Consider the following 14176-nt stretch of genomic DNA (forward strand, 5'->3'; position numbering starts at 1 on the left):
TGCTATGACTAAAATGCACATATATTCCTTCTTTCTTCCAAATAGCAAATCTACAGTGCAAGTTTACAAAGTTTATGCTTTTTAAAAGCAGTGCTTCCATTTGCCTACTCACGCCGAGACTGGAGACGAGGACTTGTTATCTTATCCTTATCGTGCTTATATCTTATCAAAATAATGGTTATCGATAGATAATTCGATAAGATAACAGAGCCGAGAAGTGACTACCTACCTGACCTACATCTGGGCTTACAAAGAAATTCAACACTATCCAATCAGAGGACAAATCCATGAACGTGATACATTACTAATGTGCTGAGATAGCTGGTTGACTCAGTGTACCGCGTTGATCCGCTTCATAAACACCGAAAGTACAAGATCTGCAACCAATTCCGGTGAATTGTTTGTTGGACGATCGCTGTGTCCTCCTCACTTCGGCGCAAAGATAAAACACGCTCTTGAACCAATCAATAAGCTCAGTATGGAGTTACGGCACGGATCTTACCCAATCGTATGTCGGAACAGTAAGCTAGTCCTGAAAAGGAAACGGTACACTTCGACTCATCTTGAGTCTGGTTATTTAGTGGGTCTCCAGTTCTATAAGTACAACCAACAGAACGCGAAGAATGCAACATCATCAACAAACTCAAATTCTCTTTTAACAATGACTGCATTAAACACAACATCGCAAAAGCTAGACATGGAGCTGGACATCATCGGGCAACAGCCTCTCATGACTGAGATCTACACTCAAATCAGCTTTGTCTTTCCCGTTACCGATGACTCCACCCACCCCGCTATCACTGACACATTCAACAAGGGTCTTCAGCGCCTCTCACAGGCCTTTCCCTGGGTGGCTGGCCAGGTGAAGAAGACCGACACTGATGCTCTCCGAATTACTCCTTTCGAGGAAATACCGCGAATGATCGTCAAGGACCTTCGAGATGATCCTTCAGCACCTACCATGGAGGCCTTGAGAAAGGCGGAATTCCCCATGAAGATGTTTGACGAAAACGTCATTGCGCCAAGGAAGACTTTACCCATTGGCATTTCACCTGACGAGCCTAGTCCTGTTCTCATCTTCCAACTCAACTTTATCCAAGGCGGTATCATCTTTACAGTCAATGGGCAGCACGCTTGCATGGATATGGTGGGTCAGGATGAAATTACCCGACTTCTATCCAAGGCCTGCCGCAACGAAGAATTCACCGAAGAGGAGATCAAGGTCATGACCCTGGAGCGCAAGGGTCTTGTACCACTGATTGATGACTACGAACTCGACAATGAGCTGAAGCATCAAGTCGTCAAGCCTCCCTCAACAGAGAGTGCACCAGCTCCTCCCAAGGCAAGCTGGGCGTTCTTCTCATTCAGTCCTGAAGCTTTATCCGAACTCAAGGATGAGGCGACCCAAACACTTCAGGATGGCGTTGATGGTGCGGCCAAACCCAAGTTCATCTCAACCGATGATGCCCTTTCGGCATTTATCTGGCAGTGCACTAGTCGCGTCCGTCTTCCCCGCGTAGAAGAATCGGCCAGAACTCTATTCTGTCGCGCCGTCGACGTCCGAACCCAACTTGATGTGCCCAAGGACTACCCTGGAATTCTCCAGAACATGGCCTACAGCAGCTCAACCCTGTCTCAAATAGCCAACGAGCCCTTGGGTGCTGTGGCCTCTCGTCTACGATCGCAACTTGGTCGCGAGTCTCTGCGACGTCGGACACAAGCTTTTGTTTCACACATAGCCAAACATCCTGGTACCCTGTCTGTTACAGCAGATGCCAACCCGTCTACTGATATTATGTTGAGCTCTTGGGCGAAGACTGGATGGTGGAATTATGACTTTGGTCTTGGGCTGGGAAAGCCTGAGAGTGTAAGAAGACCAATCTTTGAGCCTATGGAGAGTTTGATGTATCTTATGCCCAAGAGGCCTGATGGAGAGATTACTGCTGCTTTGTCTTTGAGAGACGAGGATATGGAGATTTTGAAGGGCGATGAGAATTGGACGAAGTTTGGACGGTACATCGGATAGAATAATAATGAATAGACATCAGAAATAGACACCAACAATTGAGAATTTCGTCTCTTAATTACCTTCGAGTTAGCGTCAGAAGAACACTATGAGTGATAGCTTTTACAAAGCATGACTTCTTCTCATATGAATTTTGTACCAAACAGCTTCTAATTCGACAATAAACTGAGCTTTTACCTTTGTAAAACTTTATAGTCGTGGTGCTATGACTTAATACGCTTGCTCTGGAAATCAACGCCAGAAACCCGTTTACAATGAAGGAAAACAAATTTACATATTTATAATACTAAAAAGGATACTGTAGCCATTGAGGTGTTTGTCTTTCTTGTGCGATCGCTATCCTAAATGCGAGGATCGCTGGTCAACTGTCAATTACACCTTGTACTATCACCATCTTGACATTGAAAGGCTACTAGTGAGATGGGATCCTGCCTGGCACTTCATATCGATGATCGAAAATTTATTCAAGCCTATCTATTTGTCTCTACAAACTAAACCTCCTCCCGTAACTCCTCCTGAGCCTTGCCATAAACAATCTCGTCCAAGTCCTCAGTAACATCTTGCCACAAGAACCGGCTGCTCTCACCAGCAACAGTAATATTAGCACCATCCGTAGGAAGGGCAACAACATAAATGCGATCAGCCATCTGTCGTGCAGACGTCGTCAAAGCATTGCTAAGACGACTAGGCAAGAAACCCAGAAAGTCAACTTCGTTGAACTGCTTCGTCTTATCTTGATAAACCGCAACGCCACCAAAAGGATGATCGGGAGTCTTATTCTCGGCAACAAGAAGGATCGTGTCGTTGTATCGCTCAGGGAAATGCAACACATTTGCGGTCTTGAATTCGTGGTATGGGGTCTGCTTGATGGTAACTGGTGTTCCGACCTTGTCATTTACGTTGAAGCGGATGAGTTGGCCGATGATGTTGTCGGGGACGATCATGGCATCACCGACATGAGCGATGCCAGTGAAGCCGTAAAGACGGGGAGGTCCGAGCGGCTCAGCGACGTAGAAGGTGGAAATCTCCTTGTCGGGGGTTACCCGCAAGATGTTGGATGTGTAAGTACCCAAAACGTATGTGTTTCCGTCAGGGCCGAGACTGGCGTCTGCATAACCGGCGTAGAGACCGTTGTTTAGACGGAGTTGGCTGGTCACCTTCTTCGTCTGCAAGTCGATGCTCATAAGGTGATCAGGTCCGGAAACGTTGAAACCATCACTGTAGAAAGCATCTCCGTTGTCGATCACTACTTCGAGAGTCTCGGCTTGGTATGCATCGGGCTTGAGGATGATACCGCTGGCATGAAGAGGATTGGGGCTGGCAGAGTTTCCAGCATGACTGAGTCCAGGAAAGTGAATCGTGTCAAGAACAACAGATTTATAAGGATCATAAGTGCTGACTGTGGCGTTGTAGAGATTGCTGGAAGATGAGGTTAGTGACAGTTATCTACGGTACAGTGAATGAAGACAAACCTGACATAGGCGACACATCGCTTCTTGTCCCAAGCAAACATCTCAGGGTATCCCATGTAGATGTCATAGTTGAGATCTCCCTTTGGCAAAGGTGGGCATTCTCTGGTAGAGCTGAGGTAGTTGTTGCCGGAAATCCATGTTGAAGCAGCTTCACCGATGGAGCTTAGGTGGTTCAGTACGAGTTGGGGCAACATGGTGGCTTGTAACTGAGAGAGGATGAAATGATGTTGGTTCACTGTCGTACTGACTTGATTAAAACTGACTTGTGATCAATATTAATAGACTTCCAGGAGGTTGTTATTTTTCTTCGACCGCCTAGTCAGTCAATTGAATGGTCGGTTGATTATCCATAGCCAGCTCTAGAGAGTTCAAAGTAGCGAAGCGTCAGTGGGCCCAGCGACTTGCGGTACCATCGAGAGTGGCATGGTTGGCCAGATCAAGGTTCTAGGCCCGATAGGCCGCTAAAACAAGGCCTACCGCCACGTTTCGGTAGAAAAATACAGTGCTGTACAAACTAGCCGACTGATCTACCTTGACTGCGACATCTAATTATGCCGAGTGTCAATGAAACCTGGGACGTGATGGAGTTGCAGCAGTTGACCAGAGAAATGATGGAAGTCTTGGTAATCATGGCTTTGCAAGTTGTACTTGTGGTGTAGGGTTGATTGAGCCATTGGCGGAAGCCGATGGATTACTTATTGCTAATGCAGTTGTGTCGGATACAAACATTCCACTCTGTAAATTAATTATTACTCTTCGCGATCCCCTTCGACGCTTTCAATCGAGAAGCAGGCGTCGTATTGCCAATTCATACCTCCGTTTTAAATATCTGGCTAAACACTCCATCACCTCTAGTACAGCCAACATGTTCATCTCGCTGGCACTGACGGTGCTCGCCCTCTACTTGTTGTACAAGTGGGCTCATCCAAAGCCCATATCCAAGATCCCCTACAATGCCACCGCTTTGAACAGTCTCTTTGGCGATTTGCCAGCTATGATCCGGGACACAAAAGCTCATGACCAAACTCACATGGACTGGATTGTTCAACAGATGAGGAATCTCGACTCTCCCATTATTCAACTATTTCTCAGCCCGCTGCAACGTCCTACTGTCATTCTCGCCGACTTTCGCGAGACACAGGACATCATGCTTCGACGCAAGGAGTTTGATCGATCTACGAATATTCGTGGTCTTTTGCAGGATGTCATTCCTGATCATCACATTTATCAGCAGACGAATTCTGTCTTTCGGACGCACCGCAAGCTTGTGCAGGATGTTATGTTGCCGTCATTTATTCGGGAGGTTGCCGGCCCAGCGTTTCACGGCAACATCATGAAGCTGGTACGGCTTTGGGAGATGAAAGCTTCAATTGCCAATAAATCTCCCTTTTGTGCAACAATGGATATCCAGGGCGCTGTTTTGGATGCCGTTTACAGCTTCGCTTTTGGTGAGAACTACAAGTCTAGCACCACGCTGCCCAACATCTCCAATCTCGAGAGCTGGATGAAGAAGGTTAATGTCAAGCCGACTGGAGACGATGAGCCCTTCATTTTCCCCGAAGTTGCTTTCGACGATCTTATCAACGCGACCATTGATCTAGCCAAGGCCCCTCAAGGACTCCAAGGTTCTCCAATTGCCAAATGGATGGCCAAGATTAAGATGAACATGCCACATTTCAGGAAGGTCAGAAAGATCAGAGATGACTTTCTGGTCGGGAGTCTCCAGTCTTCCGTTTCCAAGATTGAAAACGATGAGAAATTCGAGGTTACGTCGGCCGTGGAACAAATGGTGTTGCGCGAGACTGCGCTTGCAAAGTCAGAAGGTCGCAGTCCAAACTACTACTCATCGATGATGCAAGGAGAGGTACGTATTAACAATTCAAAGGCAATATTTCAGAGATCAAGACTAACTTGTTTTCTTTAGCTATTTGGACTGATCCTCGGGGGTTTTGACACAACTAGCACCACCACACTTTGGGGCTTGAAGTTCCTCACCGACAACCCCAGTGTCCAGCAGCGCCTTCGGGAGGTTCTACAGACTTCATTCGCCGAGGCAAAGGTTAGGAACCGCAGCCCTTCTTTCCGTGAGCTCGCGGCTGCTCGTATTCCCTACCTAGAAGCCGTGATTGAAGAAATTCTCCGATGCGCTGGAGCTACTCCCGCCCTGCAGCGTGTGTCAACGGTAGATACCCAGATCTTAGGCTACCACATCCCCAAGGGCACTGATGTACTTTTCCTTACTCATGGACCTAGCGTATGGAGCCCCGACTTTAGTGTTGATGAGCGCAGGCGAAGCCAGACTTGTCGAGCTGCTGGAGAGAAGAAGGATCAGAGTTGGGAGGCTAGTGACATTGCTCGGTTCAAGCCTGAGAGGTGGCTAGTAACAAAGGCCTTGTCTGCTGAGGACATGGAGGAGATCGAGGAGTTTGATGGAACAGCTGGCCCGACACTGGCTTTCGGCTTGGGAACACGAGGTTGTTTTGGCAGAAGACTGGGATACCAGCAGTTGAAAACATCAATTGCGATGTTGGTATGGAACTTTGAGCTTCTGCCTTGTCCTTCGCAACTTTCTAGTTACCGTACTATTGAAGGTCTGACTAGCATGCCGGAACATTCATACATCAGGCTCGCGAAGGTGGATCTTGAAACACCTGAGTAGATATTCTAGATAGATGGATTGATTGATGTTTCTTTAACTGAAAGGCCTAGAAAATGAAAAATTGATGGGTTGGTGCGGAGTGGCCGGGGCGTTCACGGTCCCGAAACGGGAAAACCATCCGAATCGTAGCGCCAATAGAGCGAAATACCGACAGACCACTGAAGTCCAATCCCAATCGAATAGCACCTCCATGAAAGTAAATCACTTGGTGATATACTTAATGCATATTTCCATTCTTGATTAGAGCTACCAAGCTTTGAATCGAGGGGAATTACCACCTGTTGACACTCTTTCCGACATGCTACACTACTCTGTTTGGCCCTTTGTGGCCTTCACAGCTGGCACAGTACGTTACCGTGAGGCAAGCTGAAATCTGCTAACATGTAAACTTACAGTGCCTAACATACCTCGTGGCGGTTCTGGTTTACAATCTCTTCTTCCACCCACTCCGTCACTTCCCTGGCCCATGGCTCAACAGAACCACTCAAATCCCCCACACTCTCCTGATGCTCTGTGGACTACCCCACAAGAAACACCTCGAGCTTCATCTGAAGTATGGTCCGGTCATTAGAATCGGGCCAAATATGCTATCGTTCAACCATCCAGATGCCATGAAAGATGTTCGTGGCCATCGCAAGGCCGGTGAACCTGAACATGGCAAAGATCCCATCTCGGTACAGTTTGCCGGTGATAACATCGTTGGTAGCGATCGCGAGAATCACACTCGTTTCCGCCGTGCCCTGGCATATGGTTTCTCAGCCCAGGCTATGCTCGAACAGGAACCAACATTCAAGTCGTACGTCAACCAGCTATTCCAACAGCTACATGAGCAGTCGCTTGGTGGTAAGAGAACTGTCGACATTGCTAAATGGTTCACCTTTACGACGTTCGACATGATTGGAGATTTGGCATTTGGAGAATCCTTCAGTTGCCTTGACAACTCGACTTACCATCCGTGGGTCGCTCTTGCCTTCGAAAGTCTGAAAAGCGTTGCATTCTTAGCCGAGATTGGTCGATACCCAAGCCTTGCTCCTCTTGCTGGGTTGATGCTTCCCCGTGGTCTGCTTACCAAGTTTGCCGAGAACAAGGAGCTGGCCAGTATGAAGGTGAGGAAACGACTCGACACCAAAACCGACAGACCGGATTTCGTTGGCAAAATCACGCAAGGATTGAAATCTAAAGGAAGCGTAAGTACCCGTTACCTATGCTTGTTTGTCTAGCCTGAACTAACCAATTCCTCTAGTCTATGAAGTTCGATGAACTTGCATCCAACGCCTCTGTTCTGATTGTGGCTGGTTCTGAGACAACAGCAACCCTTCTATCCGCAGCAGTCTACTTCCTCTGTGCTAATCCCCGTACCCTCGATCTCTTGACCCAAGAGGTCCGGACTACATATGCTCAAGCGAAAGACATTGATCTCATTTCCACACAGAACCTTCGTTACATGCAGGCTGTCTTGGACGAAGCGTTGCGTATGTATCCTCCGGTTGCAGGCGGTGGGTCGCCACGCAAGATAGCCAAGGGTGGTAGTCTTGTGGCCGGCTACTATGTTCCAGAAAATGTAAGTGATATCTCATATCTTTAAGTATTTCTGTGGGTTTGAAGATTGGTGCTGACACTTTCTACAAAAGACGCTAGTTGAGAACGACATGTGGGCATTGCATTATGACCCAAAGTACTTTACTCGGCCACATGAGTTCATCCCCGAGAGATGGCTCGGTGATCCTCGGTTTAAGGATGATCGTCTTGACGCCGTTAAACCTTTCTCAATCGGTCCTCGAAATTGCATTGGCATGAAGTAAGTCGCACTGTAGTTGAACAACTATCCTTACTTGATATGCTGACAAAGTCTGCAGTCTTGCATATGCTGAAATGCGCATGATGCTGGCGAGAACAGTGTGGGAATTTGACCTTCTTCTTGCTGAGGATAGCCGTAACTGGTATGAGGAAAGTCGTGTATATCTTGCATGGCATAAGCCTGCGCTCAATGTGTATCTTACTCCGAGGTAACGTCAGCAATTGAGGTACGCCACATGGATGAAGCTCGACGGTACTTCAAAGCTAGTCCGGTAAAACATGGAGAGCCTCATATTCAGAATAGCGCTAGAGTTGTATTTAGGACATGTGCATGTAATCAGGTTCCTAAATGGTAAATACGTTCTTCTATCACCAACAACCGCTGTCCACTGAGTCTACATTGAATGAGAGTTTCTAGGGAGTGGTAGCTCAGTAGTTCGTAAAACACAGATAAAGTTGGCTTGCGCTACCCAAGCTACGTGATATTGCTGCGGGATCATGTTAGTAGCAAAGTAGGACTTGAGTACTGCATAACGTCTGTGAGCTGCAGAGCACAATGGGCACTGTAGTACCAATTGAAATGTTTGGTCTGATTTAACTGGGACTATCCCTTAAAACCTACTCGCATTATACCTTGCGGCGACGCATAGGATAGTTATTATTCAAGGCGCTGTTAATGCAAACGAGGTGCAACTGATTGTTACTGAACCCTCGGTCCAACGCTGAAATATTAGGAAACCATTGTGTGACGGATGTATGTTCGACTGATAAAAAGCAATTTAATTTCACACAGGCTACGGGTGAGAAGGAACCGTTAATCAGTAGGGAAATCAGTCTGCACTACTACATAAACCAGCGAAACCTACAAGAAATAAACCAAGCAACACAAATCCCCGTCCATTGTACCCATCCCAGCCAGTCAAACCACTAGGAATGTGACTAGTAAGCCAACGCCAGAGCAGGATCCTCCGAGGGCTTCTTGCGCACCTCAATCTCAAAAGTTGGATCCGTAACCCAAATCGTGCAGCAGCTGACCGGGTTTGGCTTGGTACCTTCAGGGATTCTCCACTCATAGTTGAGTAAAAGATACATCATGACAATCTTGACTTCCTTGGCTGCAAAGAAACGGCCAGGGCAGGCGTGTTCTCCGTAGCCAAAACCCATGTGCTCCACGCTAGTCGAGGATAGTTGGATTTTATCCTCCCTGGCGGCGTCTGCTTCTTGTCGTTCACGATAGAAACGGTAACCATCCCATTCGTCAGCATTCGGGTAGATCTTCTCATCGCGCATGTTGTGACATGAGACTGCAAGTTGATGACCTTTGGGGATAAAGGTGCCATCTTGAAGGGTAACGTCTACGAGCGCTTCCCGCATCATTGAAGCTAAGTTGAATCTGTAAGCGGATAGTCTTAGAGAAGGGAAAATACAAGTGTTCAACTTACCAATTTGAACAGGTTTCAATCGTTGAGTTTCCTTGAGCGCGCTGTCGAGAAGCTTCATCTTGTACAATGCTTTCGTGTTCCATCCCTCCTCCTTGATAACCGACCTAATCTCATCTTGCAGTGGACCAATGATTTCAGGATGGGCGCAAATATCTTCCAAAGCTTGACTCAAGAGATCCACCGTGGTATGAATTGAAACAGCAGTAAGGAACAATTGTGTATCCGCTGGGTCGTAGGCAGCCTTCGCAGTTTTCTCAAACCACTCCAAAGAATCATTGTATACAGTACCTTTCTCCTCAGATCGACGTTTTTCGAGAATAGGGTCGATCAAAGCATGAGAGTCGCTGACCTGCTTTCTCAGTTCCCAGCATTGAGGGGAAAGGAGTGAAACGATGTAGCGTAGATGCTGGGGCCATCTGCGTAGGCGACCTGCGACCGTAGTGCTAGTGACAGAATAGCTTGAAGCAATTCGGATCCACTCTTCGTTTCGACACAGATCCTCACCCAGTAAAACACGGGTTGATATCCTGGTGATTAAAGGCAGCATTGTTGCATTTAGTGGGATCTTGTGCCATTCTGCAGATCATTAGCTTAGCATCATTGGCTTGTCCCGAAAGTGTGATAGTCCTTACCTTGACTACTACCAAGGTATTCATCAATAGCCAAATAGGTTTCTTGAGCCAATGGTAGAGTGATACGGTCTGTGTAAGAACACAGTCAGTACTGACGCGGTCTCTTTCAACTCGGGCGGCGAATTAGCAACTTACTTAGAGTTTTCTTTAAATGCCCATGAACAACGTTTTTAACCAGCGCTGCCTCATGCTTTCCGCCCTCACGGTACGGCTCAAAACCAGGGATCGAAATATGAAAAGCCTATTGATCATTTAGCTGTATGAAATAACCAATTGTTCAGTAAGTGTCGCATACCGAATCGTTGGATGCCTTAATGAAGCTGAGACGTGAATCCTTCTTGATTTCATCCGCCATTGATGGAGGCAAAACAGTAATTTCGCCCAAATCGCAGATCAGGCGCATAGGTGTTTCTGGGTTCTTGGCAAACCAATCCTCAATGGTTTTGCGTGTGGTGTTCAGAATCCTTGTCACTGGACCATTGTCGGAAAGCTCGTAGAAGCGCCTCGGGTTAAGTAAAGGCGCACTTGGTTTCGGGGCCAAGAGCCGTCGTATCGCAAGAGCCAAGACAACAAGGAGAAAACAAAGAGGATATGCCGATTTCGGCATATCATTGATAAGATTTAACATGGTAGAATGGTGTATCAAGCCCTCAGAAATATGCCAGTTGTGCTTGACCACTCTTTACCTTGTAATTTAAGATAACATTCAAAGCTGGAGAAGTAATTCTACATTTATAACAGATACCTACGGGCTACGCGACATTGCCTACTCCGCGGTCAGACCTTCCTTGTGTTATTTTCATCTGTATACCTCGAGGCTTACGCCTCAGAGAAACTCAAAAAAACAAAAACAAAAAAAGAAATGGTGGTCAGACCTTTTCGTGGTGTATCAAGTTCAGCACGGGCAGGGTCCTAACTATGTGGCCCGTACGCCCGGTAGCAAACCAAGCCCTGGGCCTTTACACCGAACCGGATCAACTGCTGCAGCTCGAAACGGAAGAACCCGCCGATGTAACACACCTTGATCGAGGTGAAGCTTGTTACTGGACGCTAACACTATTCTGTGCATTACCACATGCGCGAGGCACGAAATGCTGCATTTTGAAAGCACCGCGGCCCTTGATGCTGCGACAGTACGGCGGTTTTGTTATCGTTTCTACTCATCTAGATTCAGGCCTTTCACTCACGTTTCAGTGACTTGCGTTTTCACTTACGAGTCAATGACTCACATCTTCAGCCTACCTTTATACAATATTCGGCAGATAATGCCCAATCCGATGACCATCGCCGTTCGTATGGAGACATAACTAGTATGATGACTTCCCTGCTCGAGTCGGGACCCAACAGTTCAACAATTTCTCACAAACAAACGAACACGAACACGACATCTCGTCTTTCAACTCATTTCCACAATCTTATCACTGATCACTGTCTCCAAAATGCTCGCAGCTGCCAAGTTGATTGATGGCCTTGACACAGACCCCGAGGTCTCCTGGCTAGAAGTCTGCGCTTACTCTGGGGTGAGCGCCGCATTATGCGCCACGGTTTGGATCGCTGCCAAGGCATGCTGAGGGCTTGCCTCTGACGACTGGCGCTGGTCGACCACGTCGAGATCGCTTTTCGAGCACTCCAACATTTCCACACTACAGTCCCTACCAGACATCCGTAACCAATCTCCGCTTGAACCGTTTTAGCGATCAACTTAGATCGCTCTCGTCCCGCAATACCCTCACACTCGATTTCTGACGCATGATCAACAATCTACGAGTTAAGCAAGTCAAGCTCCCTGGCGACGTGGGAGGGACAATGCACCGATGGTGGGGAGAGCCCTGGGTTTATTTTCAGCTCACTAGTCGCACATATGGATTGGGTTTAAGAAATGACTTATAAATGAATATACGAACATTTTAAAGGATGATGATCCTTTGCCATTCCCGAGTGAAAAGTATGTTTCTCATTGCTGTCCAGGAATGATATGCTAAATAAGTGCTTAATCTCATCAACTGCAACAGAGAAAGATAGGATTATGAATAAACCGCTGGATAGGTGTCGGTGTGCGGATTCTTGGCTTGAATAATCTACAACCTCGCTCTCTAGATTCTTGAAGATGCAGGCTAGACTTGCTCTACATTTACATACTAAAGAATCCGTCCCAGGAGGACAAACGCGTGACGAGGCGGTAGGTGTCTTAAATGCCCCATTGTAGTGCTATCATTTATTTAGAATCTCAGTCTAAAATTCAACATACTCCGTATACTAATAGTTGCCAATCTCATCTAAACCTCATCTAAATCTCAATGTAACTCGGTCGGTCATATCGGTGGATTTTACCGGTTTGTCGTAAATAGTGTAAGCGTGGCTGGTAACCACAACGGAAGAGAGCTCAACCCTAAATAAGGAGAACCGGAATACCTTGGAAATCCATAAGATCTTCCCAGTTAATACAACTGTCGGCTGTCTTCAGCTCTTGCTTCTTCCAAGCCTGCTCCAAGACCTCAACAACCCCGTCATATTTCCTCAAAGAGCTCCAAGTTGAGCTATAGGACCTCAGAGTCACCCTGAAAAACGCCCTGTGCCTGGGTAAAGCCATGCAGCCTGTAAGAGCCAGAGGCCAGATAATGCTTACAACAGCTTGCAAGTCTGGTAGCTTCTCCAGTAACATAATCGTTGTGGATACACTATCCTGGACCTCCACAAGATTGGGATTCAGGCCAGATACCACGGTATGCAGGTATGTCGTGATAGAGGCAGCGTATATGTGGGTAATGAGATCTCCCAGAGTCTCGGGTGTTGGTGATCTTTGGAGCTCATCTGTCACCATGTCTTCTATCGCCATGGATCTTCGAGCAAGGGTTTTCAAGCTCAAACGGTTATGCTCCTGTTCTTGGCGCTTCCAACGATCCAGTTTACCCACTTCTAGAATAGTCAGCATGGCCCAGTTCCGGCACCCTAGCAACTCGTCTAGCTGCATCAGACCTGGTTGGTTCATGAGATGGCTATAGTCCTCGAACGGCGACGCTGGACCAACAGAAATGCAAGACAGAATACCGATCGTGGCAAGAAAGTTTGATAGGAACCTTAGGGCTGCGAGATATTCGAAGCTCAAGGACGTCTGGACGAAGTCTCCATCCGAGTCGAAATCTGATTCGTTCAATTCACACCATATAGAGGATGCTGGAGGGCCTGATTGTAAAGCTGTAGACCAACCGTCGACTAAAACTGGAATGAGTGTTTTAGCTGCTTGGAGGTGAACACGCCAGTCTCCCCTGGTCAAATGAGAAGACTAACCCAAGATGTTAGTCACTGATCCGATTGTTCGGTTGAGTGGCAAATAGCACAGCAAGTGATTGGGTCAACTTTACCTCGAAGCTGACGAGTTGAAGCATACAGGCTAGAGCAATAACAGTACACTTGAGCCTTATCATGCCCGAGGTCTTATCTAGACCACCCAGCAATTTCTGTGACTCCTGCAGTGCAAGGATATAGTAATACGTCTTTTCTCTCTTCCATACTGCAGCTTGTTCGCTAGTTGATGAACTTGCACTGGATTCCTTATGTAGAAGGGCCAAACATAGTGTCGCATAGTATGTAGGTCGAGCAGAGGTCAGAATAGTAAGTAGCCATTCTCTCTTGCCTACGCAGGTGCGCTCATGGGGGAGGTATTGAAGAGGAAAAACGACATCAAGATAGTACATCAATAGGCTTGTCTCTCTTTCTTGCCTTGGCTTGGGGAAATCCATGATATCTGAACGTAGTAGAATTGAGCTTCTGTTAGAACGGAGGTAATCAAGTAGTGTGGTGTTGGTTGATTGGCACTCAGGTGAGGGTCAATTGGAAGTACAAGACAAGGAAACGGGGAGATGTCTAGCGACGTAACACGTTACGACTCGAATGCACGGATAAAGCTTAGCAGATGAACGGCCCTTTTCCTACCTGCAGTCTTGAGGCAAGTGGTTGATTGAGTTCTAGAACTTTATTCTATGCTGTCTCTGTCCGCCCTACTCAATGAGATTCATAGCCGCGGCAAGCCACGTCCTGTAGAGGATATCCTTTACGCAAGTCTTCTAGAGACCTTCCGTTTTGTCTCATTGACTGAAGCTGCATGTAAGCACGGCCCGTATGCGCCGGTCCCGCCACTACTGCAGAAC

General features: G+C 47.1%; 6 protein-coding genes across 6 annotated transcripts; 3 read left to right on the forward strand and 3 right to left on the reverse strand.

The window, feature by feature from the left end:
* The first annotated feature begins 633 nt into the window (after nucleotides 1–633).
* B0J16DRAFT_349322 (acetyltransferase) lies at nucleotides 634–2084 on the forward strand. The gene has a single exon (XM_046128888.1). The coding sequence runs from the start codon at nucleotides 662–664 to the stop codon at nucleotides 2024–2026; it is 1365 nt and encodes a 454-aa protein (XP_045979233.1). The 5' UTR covers nucleotides 634–661; the 3' UTR covers nucleotides 2027–2084.
* A 433-nt stretch (nucleotides 2085–2517) lies between these two features.
* On the reverse strand, nucleotides 2518–3692 carry B0J16DRAFT_404711 (uncharacterized protein; the record flags this gene model as incomplete). Its single annotated transcript, XM_046132823.1, has 2 exons — nucleotides 2518–3445; nucleotides 3499–3692. The coding sequence occupies 2 exons, from the start codon at nucleotides 3690–3692 to the stop codon at nucleotides 2518–2520; spliced, it is 1122 nt and encodes a 373-aa protein (XP_045979234.1).
* A 671-nt stretch (nucleotides 3693–4363) lies between these two features.
* On the forward strand, nucleotides 4364–6157 carry B0J16DRAFT_273410 (cytochrome P450 monooxygenase; the record flags this gene model as incomplete). The annotated part of the gene is made up of 2 exons (XM_046123638.1): nucleotides 4364–5362; nucleotides 5423–6157. The coding sequence occupies 2 exons, from the start codon at nucleotides 4364–4366 to the stop codon at nucleotides 6155–6157; spliced, it is 1734 nt and encodes a 577-aa protein (XP_045979235.1).
* Nucleotides 6158–6455: 298 nt separating this feature from the next.
* B0J16DRAFT_404713 (cytochrome P450 monooxygenase) lies at nucleotides 6456–8167 on the forward strand (the record flags this gene model as incomplete). The annotated part of the gene is made up of 5 exons (XM_046132824.1): nucleotides 6456–6503; nucleotides 6553–7344; nucleotides 7401–7718; nucleotides 7789–7955; nucleotides 8014–8167. 5 exons carry the CDS (start codon nucleotides 6456–6458, stop codon nucleotides 8165–8167), a joined length of 1479 nt encoding a protein of 492 aa, XP_045979236.1.
* A 726-nt stretch (nucleotides 8168–8893) lies between these two features.
* B0J16DRAFT_274629 (cytochrome P450 monooxygenase) lies at nucleotides 8894–10656 on the reverse strand (the record flags this gene model as incomplete). Its single annotated transcript, XM_046123676.1, has 5 exons — nucleotides 8894–9336; nucleotides 9397–9972; nucleotides 10029–10097; nucleotides 10164–10269; nucleotides 10324–10656. 5 exons carry the CDS (start codon nucleotides 10654–10656, stop codon nucleotides 8894–8896), a joined length of 1527 nt encoding a protein of 508 aa, XP_045979237.1.
* A 1761-nt stretch (nucleotides 10657–12417) lies between these two features.
* Nucleotides 12418–13768, reverse strand: B0J16DRAFT_418314 (regulatory protein; the record flags this gene model as incomplete). The annotated part of the gene is made up of 2 exons (XM_046133754.1): nucleotides 12418–13311; nucleotides 13391–13768. The coding sequence occupies 2 exons, from the start codon at nucleotides 13766–13768 to the stop codon at nucleotides 12418–12420; spliced, it is 1272 nt and encodes a 423-aa protein (XP_045979238.1).
* Between the last annotated feature and the right edge of the window lie 408 nt (nucleotides 13769–14176).

The sequence above is a fragment of the Fusarium flagelliforme genome (assembly GCF_020744385.1).
Source record: "Fusarium flagelliforme strain FIESC 12 MPI-CAGE-AA-0113 chromosome Unknown B0J16scaffold_7, whole genome shotgun sequence".
Lineage (NCBI taxonomy): Eukaryota > Fungi > Ascomycota > Sordariomycetes > Hypocreales > Nectriaceae > Fusarium > Fusarium flagelliforme.